Source organism: Eurosta solidaginis, chromosome 4 (genome assembly GCF_040869045.1).
Source record: "Eurosta solidaginis isolate ZX-2024a chromosome 4, ASM4086904v1, whole genome shotgun sequence".
NCBI lineage: Eukaryota > Metazoa > Arthropoda > Insecta > Diptera > Tephritidae > Eurosta > Eurosta solidaginis.
The window spans coordinates 66,660,092-66,681,862 of NC_090322.1; the positions used below are offsets into that span (position 1 = coordinate 66,660,092).

Here is a 21,771-nt window from a genome sequence, read left to right on the forward strand (position 1 = left end):
GATTTACACATGCCACTTTCCTAGATGTTCTGGTCTCCGCGACGGCAACCCTCCGACGGGTTTCATCGCGCCATGTTGCCAGGTCGCAAACCCAAATCACCCGGGTACCCCAATGCTTGCCCAAGGGCGCCCAGTCCCAAGGCCACAACAGCAACTGCGTCCTGGCCTTCCACAACCTAGGCGTAGTCACCCCTCACTTACCCCTAGAGTGGCGGCGTCACCCCTCATGCACTTCAGAATTCTGCAGTTCAACTGTAATGGACTAACTGGGAAGATTACGGAGGTAGTCGATTTCATGAAGCGGCACAACATCCGCATTGCTGCGATTCAAGAGACTAAACTCACAGCAAGATCTGCATTGCAGACCTGCTCTGGTTATAATGTCCACAGGAAAGACCGCGAGAGCGGAAATGGAGGCGGCCTCGCGTTTATTATACACCACTCTGTGCAATATTATATATTTGATCCTGGCATCGACCGCAGTGACAATGTCTTAGAACGTCAAGGCCTATCTGTCCGGTCAGGCGATGCAAATCTAGAAATCATCAACATCTACATCCCTCCTGTCACCTGCTGCCCCAGTGGATACCGCCCTAATATCGAGGCCTTACTCACTGGCAACAATCGCATTATCTTAGGCGATTTCAATGCCCATCACGACCTATGGCATTCAAACTTGCGGGCGGACAGTAGGGGTGAGATGTTGGCGGATCAAATAGACGAAACGACGTTCTGCACAATAAACGGAGACGCCCCCACACGTATGGTAGGAAGCTGTCATAGCTCGCCAGATATCTCAATCGTGAGCGCAGAACTCGTAAACTGCGTCAACTGGCAGCCGATGGTAACATTGGCATCCGACCGCCTGCCCATACTTATTTCGTTCGAGCGTACCGCCGACTTCATCGTCACCGAAAAACGCACTTTCATAAACTTCAAAAAAGGAAAGTGGGAAGAATATAAATCTGCAACAGACAGCAGCTTTGCTGCCCTCCCTTTCCCGACTGATGCCCGCCAAGGGGAGCGTGCCTTCCGTAAGGTCATTGAATCCGCCTCGGCACATTTCATTCCCGCCGGGAGAATTCCCGAAATCCGGCCCCACTTCCCGGCGGAGGCCGCGAGCTTAGCAAGGGAACGCGACCTTATAAGACAGCTTGATCCAGGCGACCCCCAAATAAGGGATATAAACCAACGCATCAGATTGCTTGTGGACGAACACAAGCGGGCGAAATGGGAAGAGCACCTAAGAGGTTGTAACCTCTCTACCGGTGTGGGTAAACTTTGGTCCACCGTAAAGTCCCTATCGAATCCGACTAAGCACAAAGACAAAGTTTCCATCGCCTTTGGCGATAAGGTGCTGTCGGATGCGAAAAAATGCGCGAGCGCTTTCTGCCGACAAAATATAATGCATCCTACGGTCGACAAAGATAGACGGAGAGCCAATAGACACGCACATAAACACAAACTCAGCGCGTCACCAATTACCATCACCGCTAGAGAGGTTGAGGACGCCATTGGTCGCGCTAAACCATCCAAAGCAGTGGGCCCAGACGGCATAGCCATGCCGATGCTTAAAAACCTAGGGAAAGAGGGTTTCAAATATTTAGCGCATGTCTTCAACCTGTCTCTTTCCACCTTTGTCATACCCGAGAAATGGAAAATGGCCAAGGTGGTCCCGCTACTAAAGCCTGGGAAACCAGCTAACGTAGGTGAGTCATATCGTCCGATATCTCTCCTATCGCCAGTGGCAAAGACGCTTGAAGCCATTTTGCTCCCTTATTTCCAAGCACATTTGCAGCTAGCCCCTCATCAGCATGGCTTCAGAAAACTCCATAGCACTACCTCCGCGCTAAATGTCATTAGCACCAAGATAAATTGCGGTTTGAATCAATATCCCCACCATAGAACAGTACTCGTAGCGTTAGACCTATCAAAAGCTTTTGATACGATCAACCATGGCTCGTTACTGCAAGACCTGGAAGGGTCCACCCTTCCCCCATGTCTTAAAAGGTGGACCGCAAATTATCTGGGTGGTCGGCAGGCATCGGTGCAATTCAGAAACGAAACATCAAAACAAAGGAGAATTAAACAAGGGGTGCCACAGGGTGGTGTCCTATCCCCGCTTTTGTTTAATTTCTACATATCTAAGCTACCTTCACCACCGGAAGGAGTCACAATCGTTTCCTACGCCGATGACTGCACAATAATGACCACAGGCCCAGGCCCAAAGATCGATGAGCTATGCAATAAAATAAACGGCTATCTCCCTGATCTCTCCAGTTTTTTCGCCTCGCGAAACCTGGCATTGTCACCGACTAAACCTTCCGCGACCTTATTTACAACATGGACGCCCCAAATGTCGACCATATTGAACATCCACGTCGATGGCACTACGCTACCGACTGTCCTACACCCCAAAATCTTGGGTGTGACGTTTGATCAGGATCTACATTTTGGTGCGCACGCAACCGCAATTGTTCCAAGAATTCAGAGCCGTAATAAAATCCTCAAATCCCTTGCTGGCAGTACCTGGGGAAAAGATAAAGAAACGCTCTTGACCACATACAAAGCAATTAGCCAGCCGATTACGTGCTACGCGTCACCCATATGGTCGCCAAGCCTAAAAACCACCCACTGGAAGAAACTACAGGCCTGCCAAAATACTGCTCTCAGAATCGCCACGGGCTGTCTTCTTATGTCCACAGAACACCATCTGCATAATGAGGCGAGAATACTCCCCATCAGGGAGAGAAATGAGATGCTGGGCATCCCAACAGACATCTGATTGACGAACCAGCACCGCCTAGGGGCCTAAGGAGTCATCTCCGTAAGCATTTTGAGGAAATACGGCACCTGAGAACCCAGCCGTATGAAGCGGAAAAACACAAGCAGGTCCTTGGTGAACTCCATAGACAGGCGTCGGACCTTTATGTCGGGAATTGCCCGGTGAATGCAGTACTTGAAGAAAAATATCCAGAACTCGCAGAAGAGGAACGCATACTCCCCAGGGAAACGCGTGTCACTCTTGCTTAACTTCGTTCTGGATACTGTAACAGGTTAAACTCTTACCTATCCAGAATCAACCCCGACATACAAAATGTATGCCCTGCTTGCAATGTGTCCCCACATGACACCAACCATCTCTTTAATTGTAATGTGGAACCAACGCCTCTAACACCCCTTTCCTTATGGTCCACCCCTGTTGAAACGGCAAGTTTCCTTGGACTCCCGTTAGAGGATATTGATGACAATTTGTGATCGGTCGCGGCTATTTAGGTGGGGCGAGCATTGCTACAACAACAACAACAACACATTATTGATCAAGCAGGAAAGGCGTGTACCGAAGCGTGGGGCTGTAAAGGGTTGGAGATCATGTGTAGGCCTTCCAACTTTAGACTAACAAAGGTACTCCTATCATTAAAAAGAAGCGACCGTAAGCTCATTAAGGGTATTCTGACTAGACACTGCCTTATGCAGTCTCAATACCTTTATATTATGCTTGGTCAGTGAAAGAGATGTAAGAAATTGGGGTTGGAGGAGGAAGCGATGGAGCATGTTTTGTGCTCGTGCTCTGGACTTTCCAAGCTGTCAGATCTAGAAATCCTCTATTATTTGCTAAGAGGGCGGAGTTATTTTATAACTCTGATGGGGTTTATCAGTTTGGTCGATAAACAAACTTCTTGTAACGATATATAGACTCATTCAGTCTACTTGAAGTCCTCACAGACCGCCCAGTTCAACCTAACAATCGCCGTGTGTAAATTTTTCAGTTTGGTCGATAAACAAACTTCTTGTAACGATATATAGACTCATTCAGTCTACTTGAAGTCCTCACAGACCGCCCAGTTCAACCTAACAATCGCCGTGTAAATTTTGTAAATTTCTTTCAAGAATAACCCAAGACAATGGTATAAAGCAATATGTACATGTCTCGCTAATTAAATGCATATAAAATAATTTAAGTTAAAGCAAAGATTAATTGAATACATAAAGGGCTTTTCAGTTGTGTGACAACGATCTACTTAAAAACCTTGGTGCTTGTCAAAATGCCTTTCTTGGTTTTTCTCTTGTTCGCCTACATTGTGAATTCATACAAAAAAACGTTCACAATAGTAAACAGTCTCGATCACCTGTTTAATCGCCGCCTCACCAGATGTCAGTGTCCATGCTTCTGCACCATATATCAGCATAAGTGAGAGCATGATTTTCGTTTGCCTAGAGAGGACTTCAGTTTTCAATCGCCTACTTAGTCCAAATTAGTATTTATTGGCATGAGTGATTCTTTGCTCGATTTCAAGGCTAATGTGACTTCGTTAGTGCTGGTTCTAAAATAAAATAAGCCTTTTACTATTTACTTGGCGTGGTTTCCTGATGACACCAGGTACTTCGTTTTATCCTCGTTCACCATCAAACCCAATTCGCCCAATTAGAATCACACTCAACTCCCACACCAATCCCACCCAATTAGAATCCCACTCAACTTCCGCCATCCATTGCCTCTACCACTCCCACTTCCACTCCATCTCCCACACCCAAACTCATTTCCTATTCCGCTCCAGCTCCCTTTCCCCGTTGATGACACATTTACTAGGTTTGAAATCGCACTGATAAGCTCCCATCAGCTGATTCACGGTGGGCTTCAATCTTTCACACACTACGTTTGACAGGCTTTTTATGCGATACCAAGAAGGCTGATTCCTCGACAGTTAGTACAGTTTGCAAGATCCCGCTTTTGAGTACTGTGCAGAGAACCGCTAAATTCCAATCGTTAGGCATGCACTCGTCCGAATATATTTACAAAGAGGCTGGTACAGTCGCCTTATAAGGTATATGGTTGGTATACCAACTACTCGCCGTCGTGTTTGAACGACTCCGCAGGCAATCCATCAGCGCCTGTTTGTTTTATAACCTTGTTATTGCAATTCTGACTCTGTCGTAGTCGGGTGAGGAAACGTCATCGCCGGTTTCATTCTTACTGTTGACTGGCCCGGTCTTATAACCTTCCGCTCGTCGCCGAATTTTTTTTGTAACATTTGCGAGTGTTATTTAGAAGACTAGCACCTCCTCACACTCACGCCTTTATGCCTTTGTTGTTTTCTTCCTGTAAAGATGGCGCACTTCTCTTTTCAGCTCACGGTAGCGTTCACACACTCTTCTTGTTGGGTCCGCTTTTAACGGTGCCACCCATAAATTCAGAAAGCAAACATTCAGAACCCTTTTTTCAGAAAGACAAAATTCAGAGGTCAAAACTCAGAAGTCAAAGCTCAGAAACCTAATTTCAGAAGTCGAATTTCAGAAGTCAAATTTCAGAAGTGAAAATTCAGAAGTCAAAATTCAGAAGGCAACATTCAGAAGTCAAAATTCAGAAAGTAATCAGACGACAGAAAAAACAAAATTTTTCTCAAAATTCAAAAACGTTTATTTATTTGGAAGGAATTATGTATAAAGAAAAAGTAGTACAATCTAAAATTTTGAATTGTGTGCAATAGCAACCATGTAATTAATTAATTTTTGTCGCGTTTCTCTTTTTCAAATGAATCAAGGTTCGATTCGAGCTCAAGGCCAGAACAATAATTTCTTTCTAACGATAATTATTGTTATTTTTAAATTTTTCTAAATTTGAAAAATTGTATTTTGTTTTTGGAATAGTAAGTAGAAAATTATTGAGACAACCTGCCATAGCTGCGCAGATATATCCATTTCGAAGGGTGCTAAGTCTTCATCATCAGTACGCTTTAGGCATGCGCCGCTAACCATTTAGCTATACAGCGGTGGTTTGTTTGACTGGCAAATTTGCTACTTCTATTCCTTTTTATACTCAGTTGAGCAGAGCTCACAGAGTATATTAACTTTGATTGGATAACGGTTGGTTGTACAGGTATAAAGGAATTGAGATAGATATAGACTTCCATATATCAAAATCATCAGTATCGAAAAAAAATTCGATTGAACCATGTCCGTCCGTCCGTCCGTCCGTCCGTCTGTCCGTTAACACGATAACTTGAGTAAATTTTGAAGTATCTTGATGGAATTTGGTATGTAGGTTCCTGGGCACTCATCTCAGATCGCTATTTAAAATGAACGATATCGGACAATAACCACGCCCACTTTTTCGATATCTAAAATTTCGAAAAATCGAAAAAGTGCGATAATTCATTACCAAATACGGATTAAGCGATGAAACTTGGTAGGTGAGTTGAACTTATGACGCAGAATAGAAAACTAGTAAAACTTTGGAAAATGGGCGGGGCACCGCCCACTTTTAATTGAAGGTAATTTAGAAGTTTTGCAAGCTGTAATTTGGCAGTCGTTGAAGATATCATGATGAAATTTGGCAGAAACGTTACTCCTATTACTATATGTCTGCTTAGTAAAAATTAGCGAAATCGGAGAACGACCATGCCCACTTTTTAAAAAAAAAATTTTTTATATTCAAATTTTAAAAGAAAAGTTAATATCTTTACAGTATATAAGTAAATTATGTCAACATTCAACTCCAGTAATGATATGGTGCAACAAAATATAAAAATAAAAGAAAATTTCAAAATGGGCGTGGCTCCGCCCTTTTTAATTTAATTTGTCTAGGATACTTTTAATGCCATAAGTCGAACAAAAATCTACCAATCCTTGTGAAATTTGGTAGCGGGTTAGATTCTAGGACGATAACTGTTTTTTGTGAAAAAGGGCGAAATCGGTTGAAGCCACGCCCAGTTTTTATACACAATCGACCGTCTGTCCTTCCGCTCGGCCGTTAACACGATAACTTGAGCAAAAATTGATATATCTTTACTAAACTCAGTTCACGTACTTATCTGAACTCACTTTGTATTGGTGTAAAAAATGGCCGAAATCCGACTATGACCACGCCCACTTTTTCGATATCGAAAATTACGAACAATTAAAAAAATGCCATAATTATATACCAAATACGAAAAAAGGGATGAAACATGGTAATTGTATTGGTCTATTGACGCAAATATATAACTTTAGAAAAAAAATTTGGTAAAATGGGTGTGACACCTACCATATTAAGTAGAAGAAAATGAAAAAGTTGTGCAGGGCGAAATCAAAAGCCCTTGGAATCTTGGAAGGAATACTGTTCGTGGTATTACATATATAAATAAATTAGCGGTACCCGACAGATAATGTTCTGGATCACCCTGGTCCACATTTTGGTCGATATCTCGAAAACGCCTTCATATATACAACTAAGGGCCACTCCGTTTTAAACCCTCATTAGTACCGTTAATTTGATACCCATATCGTACAAACACATTCTAGAGTCACCCCTGGTCCACGTTTATGGCGATATCTCGAAAAGGCGTCCACATATAGAACTAAGGCCCACTCCTTTTTAAAATACTCATTAACACCTTTCATTTGATACCCATATCGTACAAAAAAATTCTAGAGTCACCTCTGACCCACCTTTAAGGCGATATCTCGAAAAGGCATCCACCAATAGAACTAAGGCCCACTCCCTTTTAAAATACTCATTAAAACCTTTCATTTGATACCCATATCGTACAAACAAATTCTAGAGTCACCCCTGGTCCACCTTTATGGCGATATCTCGAAAAGGCGTCCACCTATTGAACTAAGGCCCACTCCCTTTTAAAATACTCATTAACACCTTTCATTTGATACCCATATTGTACAAACGCATTCTAGAGTCACCCCTGGTCCACGTTTATGGCGATATCCCGAAAAGGCGTCCACCCATAGAACTAAGGCCCACTCCCTTTTAAAACACTTATTAACACCTTTCATTTGATACCCATATTGTACAAACGCATTCTAGAGTCAACCCTGGTCCACTTTTATAACGATATTCCGAAAAGGCGTCCACCTATAGAACTAAGGCCCACTCCCTTTTAAAATACTCACTAACACCTTTCATTTGATACCCATATAGTACAAACAAATTCTAGAGTCACCCCTGGTCCACCTTTATGGCGATATCTCGAAAAGGCGTCCACATATAGAACTAAGGCCCACGCCCTCTTAAAATACTCATAACACCTTTCATTTGATACTCATATCGTACAAACAAATTCTAGAGTCACCCTTGGTCCACCTTTATGGCGATATCTCGAAAAGGCGTCCACCTATAGAACTAAGGCACACGCCCTTTTAAAACACTCATTAACACCTTTCATTTGATACCCATATTGTACAAACGCATTTTAGAGTCACCCCTGGTCCACGTGTATGGCGATATCCCGAAAAGGCGTCCACCCATAGAACTAAGGCCCACTCCCTTTTAAAACACTTATTAACACCTTTCGTTTGATACCCATATTGTACAAACGCATTCTAGAGTCAACCCTGGTCCACTTTTATAACGATATTCCGAAAAGGCGTCCACCTATAGAAGTAAGGCCCACTCCCTTTTAAAATACTTATTAGCACCTTTCATTTGATACCCATATAGTCCAAAAAAATTCTAGAGTCACCCCTGGTCCATCTTTATGGCGATATCTCGAAAAGGCGTCCACCTATAGAACTAAGGCCCACGCCCTTTTAAAATACTCATTAACACCTTTCATTTGATACCCATATTGTACAAACGCATTCTAGAGTCACCCCTGGTCCACGTTTATGGCGATATCCCGAAAAGGCGTCCACCCATAGAACTAAGGCCCACTCCCTTTTAAAACACTTATTAACACCTTTCGTTTGATACCCATATTGTACAAACGCATTATAGAGTCAACCCTGGTGCACGTTTATGGCGATATCCCGAAAAGGCGTCCACCCATAGAACTAAGGCCCACTCCCTTTTAAAACACTTATTAACACCTTTCGTTTGATACCCATATTGTACAAACGCATTATAGAGTCAACCCTGGTCCACTTTTATAACGATATTCCGAAAAGGCGTCCATCTATGGAACTAGGGCCCACTCCCTTTTAAAATACTCATAACACCTTTTATTTGATACTCATATCGTACAAACAAATTCTAGAGTCAGGCCTGGTCCACCTTTATGGCGATATCCCTAAATGGCGTTCATCTATAGAAATATGGCCCACTTCCTCTTAAAATACTCTTTAATACCTTCCATTTGATACACATGTCATACAAACACATTCCAGGGTTACCCTGGGTTCTTTTTACAACATGGTGATTGTCCCTTACTTTGTCTCCACAGCTCTCAACTGAGTATGTAATGTTCGGTTACACCCGAACTTAGCCTTCCTTACTTGTTACCAACTATATTTATTCAGTGTTGCGCCATCTGGTGCAAATCACTGATAATACTGGATTTTTGTTTATTGTCAATTACTTTGTTTGACATGCCCAAGTGCTCATGGTTTATTAACAATTGTTTTTGTTTTTATCGGCCTCTTGATAAATGATTCAAGGTTCGATTCGAGCTCAAGGCCAGAACAATAATTTTTTTCTAATGATAATTATTGTTATTTTTTTATTTTTCTAAATTTGAAAAATTTTATTTTGTTTTTGGAATAGTAAGTAGAAAATTGTTTAGACAACCTGCCATAGCTGCGCAGATAGATCCATTTCGAAGGGTGCTAAGGCTTCATCATCAGTACGCTTTAGGCATGCTGCGCTAACCATTTAGCTATACAGCAGTGGTTTGTTTGACTAGCAAATTTGCTACTTCTATTCCTTTTTACCAACTATATTTATTCAGTGTTGCGCCATCTGGTGCAAATCACTGATAATGCTGGATTTTTGTTTATTGCCAATTACTTTGTTTGACATTCCCAAGTGCCCATGGTTTATTAACAATTGTTTTTGTTTTTATCGGCCTATTTATAAATGATTCAAGGTTCGATTCGAGATCAAGGCCAGAACAATAGTTTTTTTCTAATGATAATTATTGTTATTTTTTAATTTTTCTATATTTGAAATGGATCTATCTGCCCAGCTATGTCAGGTTGTCTGAAAATTTTTCTAATTACTATTCCAAAAACAAAATACAATTTTTCAAATTTAGAAAAATTAAAAAATAACAATAATTATCATTAGAAAAAAATTATTGTTCTGGCCTTGAGCTTGAATCGAACCTTGAATCATTTATCAATAGGCCGATAAAAACAAAAACCAGTTTCAAATAAATTTACAATTTTTGTTGTTATATCGACCTACTGATTTATAAGATCGCGGGTTCGAATCGAGCTCAAGGCATAACAATAATTACTTTATCATTATTATTGTTATGATACATTTTTTCTTAATTGAAAAAATTTTAAATTAGAATAGAAGAAAGAAAAAAATTTAGACAACTGCCAAAGCTCGTTGTATAGATCCATTTCGGAAACTGCTAAATTCCTTCATCGGCAACGTTTAGGCGCCGCTGCTATAACCTTTCAGCTATCACAGCGATTCTTTGTTTGTCTTCATTATTTCTACTTCTACCCTGTAGATATTCACAGCACTGCGACATCTGTTGCAGAATGGATGTGAAAATTGGACTTGTTTCATGGCAATGATGCCATAGTATCATATTTATTGACACTTTTTCGCCGTGCTCTGGGATGTATTAACAATTTTTGTTGTTTCAATTAAGAAAAAATGCATCATAACAATAATCATATATTATTTCTAGTTGTTGTTTTTATGTACGGGACCTTTTTCGCTCTTATTTGGAATCGAAATCTATAAATAAAGTTTTAGTTGTAAAGACGGAGATTCGGGCTATTAGCGAGCTTTGGCCAATTTTGATCGTAGAACTTTTGTTTAGCTATATTTTATTAAAATAATTTGTTAAAAATAAACGATTGTGAGCACACAAAGAAATCTATTTGTACTATGGCACTATTGTGAATATTTGCACTACATTACTGGCAGTTGCTATCATACGCTAAATGGCAGCGCAAACTGTAAGTTTTAATTGATTAATAGAACAGCTGATTTTTGTTGATATTTGATAAGATACTTTTATATTGGTTACGCAAGATGCGCACGGGTTCGGCTCGTAATGATAAAATAATTATTGTTAGGCCTTGAGCTCCATTCGAACCCGCTATCTTTTGAATTAACAGTATTAAAAAAAAACTAAGTTTTTTATTTTTTATTGCGTTTCCGATATGACTCGCCTTCAGCTGAAAATTGCTGCAGTTTTGTTTCTATTATTGTCTGTTCGTTTTTTATTTTATTTATGCAATTAAATATGTTAGGGTGTGTTCCAAACGCACTTCGAATGACGTTGTGCCACCTTTCGATGGAATTATTTGTACGGACTTCACCCAATTTGGTGATATTATACATATTCCATAATTCGATTGAATATAACGCCTTCTTTCGACGTTACTGTGTTCCAGGCTGAAAAAAATTCAGAAGTAAAATTTCAGAAGTCAAAATTCAGAAAGTAATGAGACAGCAAAAAAAGTAAATTTTGCGCAAAGTTTTATTTTTTTTGCTGTCTGATTACTTTCTGAATATTGACTTCTGAAATTTGACTTCTGAATTTTGACTTCTGAAATTTGACTTCCGAATTTTGACTTCTGAAATTTGATTTCTGAATTTTTGTTTCTGAGTTTTGACTTCTGAATTTTGGCTTTCTGAAAAAAGGGTTCTGACTAATGTTTTGTGAAAAAATGTGTATCTGAATTTTTGGTTTCTGAATTTATGGGGTAACCGCTTTTAACGTAGCCTTGTGGCAGCGTCTTTTCTTTCGATTGTAACGGGGCATTCTTCATCGAACGCAGTTTAGCTGTTGCAAAATTATGAATTATAAATCCCAGTATCAGGAGATTGCAACAAGGGGATCCCCAAAATCTCGAATTATAAAAATCGGAAAAAATTGGCATCCCTGGTGTACACATATTCAAAAGTCGCTCGAATGTTGTTGTTGTTGTTGTAGCGATTAGTTACTCCCCGAAGGTTTTGGGGAGTGTTATCGATGTGATGGTCCTTTATCGGATACAGATCCGATACGCTCCGGTAACACAGCACCATTAAGGTGCTGGCCCGACCATCTCGGGAACGATTTATATGGCCACATTAAACCTTCAGGCCATCCCTCCCTCCCCACCCCCAAGTTCCATGAGGAGCTTGGGGTCGCCAGAGCCTCGTCTGTTAGTGAAACGGGATTCGCCGCTCGAAGGTGAGGTTGACAATTGGGTTGGAGAAGCTATATATTGCGCTACACAACCCCTTGAATCCCAAGTCGCTCGAATAATGAACTTTTGTGCATGTGTGTCGCTTGGTTACATCCAGTGTTGCCAGGTAATGCCAAAAAAAGAAGCTAGATTGGCTAAAAAAAAGGTTAGAAAAGGTTAAATTTAATTAAAAAAGAAGTTAAAAAAGGCCAAACATTTTTTGGTTAATTCATTACATTTTTTTTGTATTTTAGTTTACACATTTGTAAATAAAAACTTATAAGCATAACTTCCTGTTTCAAAACATATCAGGCACATTTTCCTTGACTAGCACATGGAATTACTTTAAATGATTGCATATGTGTATATACATAAAAAATATATTACAAACTAATTATTTATATAAAATATTCCCCGTCTGAAGAATCAGAAGAGCTTAAGTCTGGGTATAAAATTTGGCTATTTACCATAGATATGAGATCATCGGTAATTTCAAAGTCATTACAACATTTAGATAAGCGTTTTAACGAGCATCTAATATTAAGCAGCGCATTAAGCATTTTAATTTTTAGTTTGCTCCTTAATTTAGTTTTCAGACTTTTCATGCCACTAAAAATTCTTTCAACTTCCGCGTTACTGAGTGGTAATACTAAAAAACTAAATATTAATTCGACAAGTTCTAAAAAAGGAGGTTCGTTTAATGCATTTTTATGTTCTCGGACTACCGACTAAAATTTTCATTGTATAGTTATAAGTTTTCGCCACTGCAGCTCTATTAATGCTATTTGATTTGAAGAATAACTATACTTCTCTTTTTCAAAGTAAGAAAATACATTTGGCTTTGAAATTTTCAACGAATTTTCAGCAGAAAAAGAATTAATCTTTTGTAGAGAACTCATATTATTAGGTGTTCACAGGAACTATTGAAATTATTTTATTTTAGAAATTTTTAAAAATACATTCGGAGTAAAAAAGGCTAGAAAAAGTCACGAAGCTAAACCCAAAATTTCGAGGCTAAAGGCAAGAAAAGGCTAAATCTAGCCTCGAAAACGCTGACCTGGCAACACTGGTTATATCTAGATCTTAAAGGCTCCATTACTGATACTGAGCATAGACTTGGCTTGGCTTGCGAACTGTCACTTACAGTTCTGTTAAATGAACATTGCATGTTACTGATTACTCAAAACTTAACTTGACTTAGAAGTCTGTTGTATTTTGATTTTCTATGTAAGTTCTAAGTGACGTTTACATTTTGAGATGCCATTTGTTTGATTCCATTTCATTTTGACATTTTGTCATACAAATTGACATTTATTTAAAAATAAATTTCAACGCTGACTATGATGCCACATTTTATGCACCAAGTGGAGTATAATCGTGGCTAAGTTGCCAAGTTTACGCCAAGTCAAGTCAAGTCTATGCTAAGTATCAGTAATGGGGGCTTAACTCTCCAAAAATGTTAAGTGATTACCGTTTCGCACATGCAAACAGAGCACAATTGTGCAGACCAGTGTTGCCAAGAACAAAATTTCTTTGGGGCTAGAATATAGAAAAAAGGGCTAGAAAGAGCTAAATTTCTTCAAGAAAATCCAAAACCCGTTGCAAAAAGAGCTAAAATTACGGGAGTGCCCCTTTTCATAGACCGGGTCAAATATTGCGAATTTGACAACACCTTCTTATGTATATCAGTGGCACAGAGGCTTAGGTCTTCAACTAATGTGCAAAAGTCGTCGGTTCAATGACAGATCACGGATTTAAATTTTATTTTCTATTTATTTAATTTTGGTTTATAAATTTCTTATTAGAAAAACTTTATCGGAATTTCAAAACACAAAAACAATTTCTATCATGAAAAAGCGAGACCCCCAAAATTACTGAGTTTGACATGCTTTCGTTTATGTTTTACATTTTATTTTTACATTTAATTGTTCACTTTTTCACAAGAAAGTTGATGTTAATTGTGTTTTTGTGCACCAAATTTTCAAACTAAAAACAAAATTTTCATTTGTCAGAAAAAAATTAAGAAAAAACGGCCGAGTGTCAAAAAACCCTATCGAAATACAAACTGGCTCGTTTGTTTTTAACGAACTAAGTTGTATCTTTCTCGTATTTCGTTAGTTTTTTGAAATATAGTTAACACACTTACACCAGTACTGAAGCCGTATTAGGAGGGAGTGCGACAAAAAATTAAAGATAAAATACAAGAAAAAATACACGAAAATAAAGTAGTGTCATATAGGTATAAGCGTTTCTATATTTTGCGGCAAGCGTTGTCTTAATTGCTCTATTAATTTAATTATGAAGTCGCGACATATGAGCCGTTAATTTTGAAAGTGGCATAAGTCATTTCCAACTCATGGTCTTAAATGCATTGTTATTTTTGAACGAATGTATATATAGATGGTTCTACAATTATAAAATAATAATAAGAATTGCATCTTTTGGATATTGGACTCTAAAAAACTGGAGGCGAGGAGAGATACACACAAATTAACACTGAACCTAAACGACATGAAATGACTTATGCCACTTTCAAAATAAACGGCTCATATATATATATCGTAACGGAATTCGTCTATACATATATGTTATTATACCTTTCATGAAAATGAAATGGTATATTAATTTCGTCACGAAACCGAAAATTGTAAGTCCTTAAAGGAAAATAGATAGACCCACCATTAAGTATACCGAAATAATCAGGTTGAAGAGCTGAGTTGATTTAGCCATGTCCGTCTGTCCGTCTGTCCGTCTGTCTGTTTGTATGCAAACTAGTCCCTCAATTTTTGAGATATCTTGATAAAATTTGTTGAGCGGGTGTATTTGGGTGTCCGATTAGACATTTGTCGGAACCGACCGGATCGGACCACTATAGCATATATCCTCCATACAACCGATTTTTCAGAAAAAGAGGATTTTTGTAATATCTTACCCAATTTAACAGATTGAAGCTTCAAACTTCACCATATACTTTCGTATATTGCACATATTGTTGCCTGAAAAAATTGATGAGATAGGTCGTATATATAGTATATATCCCCCACAACCGATTGTTCAGATAAGGAACTTTTCGTAATTACTGCCCCATTTTAAGAGCTAGAGGCTTCAAATTTCAACGAATGCTTAGGTATATAGCATATATTGTTGTCTGAAACAATCATAAAGATCGGTGGTATATATAGTATATATATGGTGGTATATATAGTATATATATATAGTATATATATATATATATATATTTTCGCAAGTTTTAGCCCCATTTTAACAGCTAGAAGCTTCAAACTTCACCGAATACTTACGTATATAGCATATATTGTTGTCTGAAAAAATCATAGAGATCGGTTGTATATATAGAATATATCTCATACAACCGATTGTTCAGATAAGAAACTTTTCGCAATTTCTACCCCATTTTAACAGCTATAAGCTTCAAATTTCACCGATTGTTTACGTATATAGCATATATTGTTGTCTGAAAAAATCATAGAGATCGGTTGTATATATAGTATATATCTCATACAACCGATTGTTCAGATAAGAAACTTTTCGCAATTTCTACCCCATTTTAACAGCTATAAGCTTCAAATTTCACCGATTGCTTACGTATATAGCATATATTGTTGTCTGAAAAAATCATAGAGATCGGTTGTATATATAGTATATATCTCATACAACCGATTGTTCTGATAAGAAACTTTTCGCAATTTCTACCCCATTTTAACAGCTAGAAGCTTCAAATTTCACCAAATGCTTAAGTATATAGCATATATTGTTGTCTGAAAAATCATAGAGATCGGTTGTATATATAGTATATATCTCATACAACCGATTGTTCAGATAAGAAACTTTGCGCAATTTCTGCCCCGTTTTAACAGCTAGAAGCTTCAAATTTCACAAAATGCTTACGTATATAGCATATATTGTTGTCTGAAAAACTCATAGAGATCGGTGGTATATATATTATATACTTCATATAAACTCTCATTTTTGCCCCTTTTTTCCGGCTAGAAGCTTCAAAATTCATCAAATTTCATCAAATAGTTACGTTTACGTCATATATTTTTGAAATACGTGATTCGTAGTCATAGTTTTTACATGCAGACCACAAAAAACTTGAAGCTTTGCATCCTCACACAGATTACCTACCTATTTTTATACCTTTCATGAAAATGAAATGGTATATTAATTTCGTCACGAAACCGAAAATTGTAAGTCCTTAAAGGAAAATAGATAGACCCCAGGTTGAAGAGCTGAGTTGATTTAGCCATGTCCGTCTGTCCGTCTGTCCGTCTGTCTGTTTGTATGCAAACTAGTCTCTCAATTTTTGAGACATCTTGATAAAATTTGGTGAGCGGGTGTATTTGGGTGTCCGATTAGACATTTGTCGGAACCGACCGGATCGGACCACTATAGCATATATCCTCCATACAACCGATTTTTCAGAAAAAGAGGATTTTTGTGATATCTTACCCAATTTAACAGATTGAAGCTTCCAACTTCACCATATACTTTCGTATATTGCACATATTGTTGCCTGAAAAAATTGATGAGATCGGTCGTATATATAGTATATATCCCCCACAACCGATTGTTCAGATAAGGAACTTTTCGTAATTACTGCCCCATTTTAAGAGCTAGAGGCTTCAAATTTCAACGAATGCTTAGGTATATAGCATATATTGTTGTCTGAAAAAATCATAAAGATCGGTGGTATATATAGTATATATATGGTGGTATATATAGTATATATATATAGTATATATATATATATTTTCGCAAGTTTTAGCCCCATTTTAACAGCTAGAAGCTTCAAACTTCACCGAATACTTACGTATATAGCATATATTGTTGTCTGAAAAATCATAGAGATCGGTTGTATATATAGTATATATCTCATACAACCGATTGTTCAGATAAGAAACTTTTCGCAATTTCTACCCCATTTTAACAGCTATAAGCTTCAAATTTCACCGATTGTCTACGTATATAGCATATATTGTTGTCTGAAAAAATCATAGAGATCGGTTGTATATATAGTATATATCTCATACAACCGATTGTTCAGATAAGAAACTTTTCGCAATTTCTACCCCATTTTAACAGCTATAAGCTTCAAATTTCACCGATTGCTTACGTATATAGCATATATTGTTGTCTGAAAAAATCATAGAGATCGGTTGTATATATAGTATATATCTCATACAACCGATTGTTCAGATAAGAAACTTTTCGCAATTTCTACCCCATTTTAACAGCTAGAAGCTTCAAATTTCACCAAATGCTTAAGTATATAGCATATATTGTTGTCTGAAAAATCATAGAGATCGGTTGTATATATAGTATACATCTCATACAACCGATTGTTCAGATAAGCAACTTTGCGCAATTTCTGCCCCGTTTTAGCAGCTAGAAGCTTCAAATTTCACAAAATGCTTACGTATATAGCATATATTGTTGTCTGAAAAAATCATAGAGATCGGTGGTATATATATTATATACTTCATATAAACTCTCATTTTTGCCTCTTTTTTACGGCTAGAAGCTTCAAAATTCATCAAATTTCATCAAATAGTTACGTTTACGTCATATATTTTTGAAATACGTGATTCGTAGTCATAGTTTTTACATGCAGACCACAAAAAACGTGAAGCTTTGCATCCTCACACAGATTACCTACCTATTTTTATACCTTTCATGAAAATGAAATGGTATATTAATTTCGTCACGAAACCGAAAATTGTAAGTCCTTAAAGGAAAATAGATAGACCCACCATTAAGTATACCGAAATAATCAGGTTGAAGAGCTGAGTTGATTTAGCCATGTCCGTCTGTCCGTCTGTCTGTTTGTATGCAAACTAGTCCCTCAATTTTTGAGATATCTTGATAAAATTTGGTGAGCGGGTGTATTTGGGTGTCCGATTAGACATTTGTCGGAACCGACCGGATCGGACCACTATAGCATATATCCTCCATACAACCGATTTTTCATAAAAAGAGGTTTTTAGTAATATCTTACCCAATTTAACAGATTGAAGCTTCAAACTTCACCATATACTTTCGTATATTGCACATATTGTTGCCTGAAAAAATTGATGAGATCGGTCGTATATATAGTATATATCCCCCACAACCGATTGTTCAGATAAGGAACTTTTCGTAATTACTTCCCCATTTTAAGAGCTAGAGGCTTCAAATTTCAACGAATGCTTAGGTATATAGCATATATTGTTGTCTGAAAAAATCATAAAGATCGGTGGTATATATAGTATATATATGGTGGTATATATAGTATATATATATAGTATATATATATATATATATATTTTCGCAAGTTTTAGCCCCATTTTAACAGCTAGAAGCTTCAAACTTCACCGAATACTTACGTATATAGCATATATTGTTGTCTGAAAAAATCATAGAGATCGGTTGTATATATAGTATATATCTCATACAACCTATTGTTCAGATAAGAAACTTTTCGCAATTTCTACCCCATTTTAACAGCTATAAGCTTCAAGTTTCACCGATTGTTTACGTATATAGCATATATTGTTGTCTGAAAAAATCATAGAGATCGGTTGTATATATAGTATATATCTCATACAACCGATTGTTCAGATAAGAAACTTTTCGCAATTTCTACCCCATTTTAACAGCTATAAGCTTCAAATTTCACCGATTGCTTACGTATATAGCATATATTGTTGTCTGAAAAAATCATAGAGATTGGTTGTATATATAGTATATATCTCATACAACCGATTGTTCAGATAAGAAACTTTTCGCACATTCTACCCCATTTTAACAGCTAGAAGCTTCAAATTTCACCAAATGCTTAAGTATATAGCATATATTGTTGTCTGAAAAATCATAGAGATCGGTTGTATATATAGTATATATCTCATACAACCGATTGTTCAGATAAGAAACTTTGCGCAATTTCTGCCCGTTTTAACAGCTAGAAGCTTCAAATTTCACAAAATGCTTACGTATATAGCATATATTGTTGTCTGAAAAAATCATAGAGATCGGTGGTATATATATTATATACTTCATATAAACTCTCATTTTTGCCCCTTTTTTACGGCTAGAAGCTTCAAAATTCATCAAATTTCATCAAATAGTTACGTTTACGTCATATATTTTTGAAATACGTGATTCGTAGTCATAGTTTTTACATGCAGACCAAAAAAAACGTGAAGCTTTGCATCCTCACACAGATTACCTACCTATTTTTTATTTTATATTTATCTTAAAAATCGTTTAGATATGTTCAAATTTCACTAAATGCTTACGTGTATAGCATATATTGTTGTCTGAGAAAATCATAGATACCAGTGGTATATATAGTATATATCCCATACAACCGATTGTTCAGATAAGAAACTTTGCGCAATTTCTTCCCCATTTTAACAGCTAGAAGCTTCAAGTTTCACAAAATGCTTACGTGTATAGCATATATTGTTGTCTGAGAAAATCATAGATACCGGTGGTATATATAGTATATATCCCATACAACCGATTGTTCAGATAAGAAACTTTGCGCAATTTCTTCCCCATTTTAACAGCTAGAAGCTTCAAATTTCACCAAATGCTAACGTGTATAGCATATATTGTTGTCTGAAAAAATCATAGAGATCGGTGGTATATATATTATATACCCCATATAAACTCAATTTTTGCCCCCTTTTTACGGCTAGAAGCTTCAAAATTCATCAAATTTCATCAAATAGTTACGTTTACGTCATATATTGTTGAAATACATGATTCGCAGTCATAGTTTTTACACCCAGACCACAAAAAACCAGAAACTTTGCATCCTCACACAAAGTACCTACCTGTTTTTTATTTTATATTTATCTTAAAAATCGTTAAGGTATGCAGATCTGTTCACTATATATTTCTTATCTTATACATCCGATTATTCGGAGATTACGAACGGGATAAGATTATTGTTCAGCCCCATTCATGAAAGGTATGAAGTCTTCGGCACAGCCGAAGACAGTCCCGTTCTTACTTGTTTTTTAATTCGTATATATTCTTCAAAGGTATAATAAAAATAAGGTACGGGAGGCAAATATTTACTATAATCTGAAGTTAAAGGGACGAAACTCTGAGAAGGTGACACTATGCTGTTGCACAAGCTGGAAACCAAATATAAAACCTCAAGACACAGTTTATCGATTAAAGTTTTTGTTATCAGTGTAGTACCGAGTTGCAATATCATACAAACCGAAACAAATAAAATAAAACTTCGACACACATAAAACACATTACAAATTTCACAACACCTATTGCCGAAATAGATTTGGAGCCAAAAAGGGGCAAACATTTTAAAAAGGGCCAAAAAAAGAGCTAGCAGCTAAACCGGAATTTTTGGAGCTAAACGCAAAAAAAAGGGCTAGATCTGGGTCCAAAAGCACCAAAATGGCAACACTGGTGCTGGTGCAGACCCCTGATCTTGACCATTGTGAATTCTACCTGTCAAATAAGTGACTGGGAGAATGGCAGCCTTGAATGCCGAGAGAATGGAAAGATTGGTTTGTTTGCCCAAGATAAATAAATTGAACTGCCATGAATTGCCCGTTTGCATTTCACACCAAATTTTCGTTTGAAATAATCAATAGGTAATCACACTAAATAGTATTAATTTTTTAAAACTAGTTGATAGAGAATGTATGAGCAGTCAGTTAAGCAAAATATTGAAATACATATATACATAGAACAATATACCAGTAACTTACCATATCTGTTTAAATAAAATTATGGAGCAAATGATTCAAGTAATCAAACTGTGATTTAACAGGTGATCTAGGCTGTTCACTATTGTGAACGCTTTCCACATATTCTCCACTTGTATGAATTCACAATGGTCACGATTTTCGAAGAATATTGTGAATTGGATGGAGAGGAATCAAGAACACGTTGATTTCATATATTATAAAAAAAAATAACTGATTCCTTTGTCGAATGTTGTCTTAGTTCTAATTTTTTTGTCTTATATAAAAAAATATCTCAAAGACTATGTGCTTTCTTGAGCCTACTTACAGTTCCGATATCTCAAAAAAATAATGAAATTTCGAAGACAGAAAAAGTTTCAAAAAATATACTATTCGCAAAATTTTTATTTTATATGAGCGCTAATGCATATAATTTTCTTTGTTTTCTTACAGCAATGGAATCTAAACTAATATGGATATTAGCAATATTTTATTCAACACTTCAGCATATCGTTTCCGCCTCATCGCCACGTAAGTTATTTCATGTAAATATAAATACCTACATGCAGATTTTTTAATTTTTATAAGCTTTTCTGATCTAATTGTTGATAGTGCGAATAAAAGAGACTTATTCCACCTTATAACTCAACGTTTCGCCAAATTTCCTTGGCATCATCAGGAGTTGAGATATCTATATTTATTTAATATAAGAAAGCGAACATTACAATAAGTTTTTATTTTTTTACATCCATATATATAGAGATATGTAAGGAGACGGTGAACATGATTACACATCAAACAAAAATTACACTTGACAATAATGTTAATTTTGCACTTACTTACATAAAAATGTGTTGCTTTAAATATTCAAATATGTTAAAACCATTAAACTATTAAAACTAAATCAAAAATCGATACCATCGTTTTTTGTGGTAAACTTGTCACTATAAATGCTATAAACATAATAAATATGAAGCGG

At 36.9% G+C, this 21,771-nt stretch overlaps 1 protein-coding gene across 7 annotated transcripts in view; it reads left to right on the forward strand.

Annotated features, from left to right (window-relative positions):
• dpr14 (defective proboscis extension response 14) overlaps window positions 1-21,771 on the forward strand; it is a 146,151-nt gene that overhangs the window by 51,716 nt on the left and 72,664 nt on the right. For all 7 annotated transcript variants that reach the window (XM_067781943.1, XM_067781944.1, XM_067781948.1 and 4 more), the window contains one exon: window positions 21,246-21,323. In XM_067781943.1, the coding sequence (XP_067638044.1) occupies window positions 21,248-21,323 (76 nt within the window). In that variant the 5' untranslated portion in view covers window positions 21,246-21,247. The remainder of the gene's footprint in view (window positions 1-21,245; window positions 21,324-21,771) is intronic.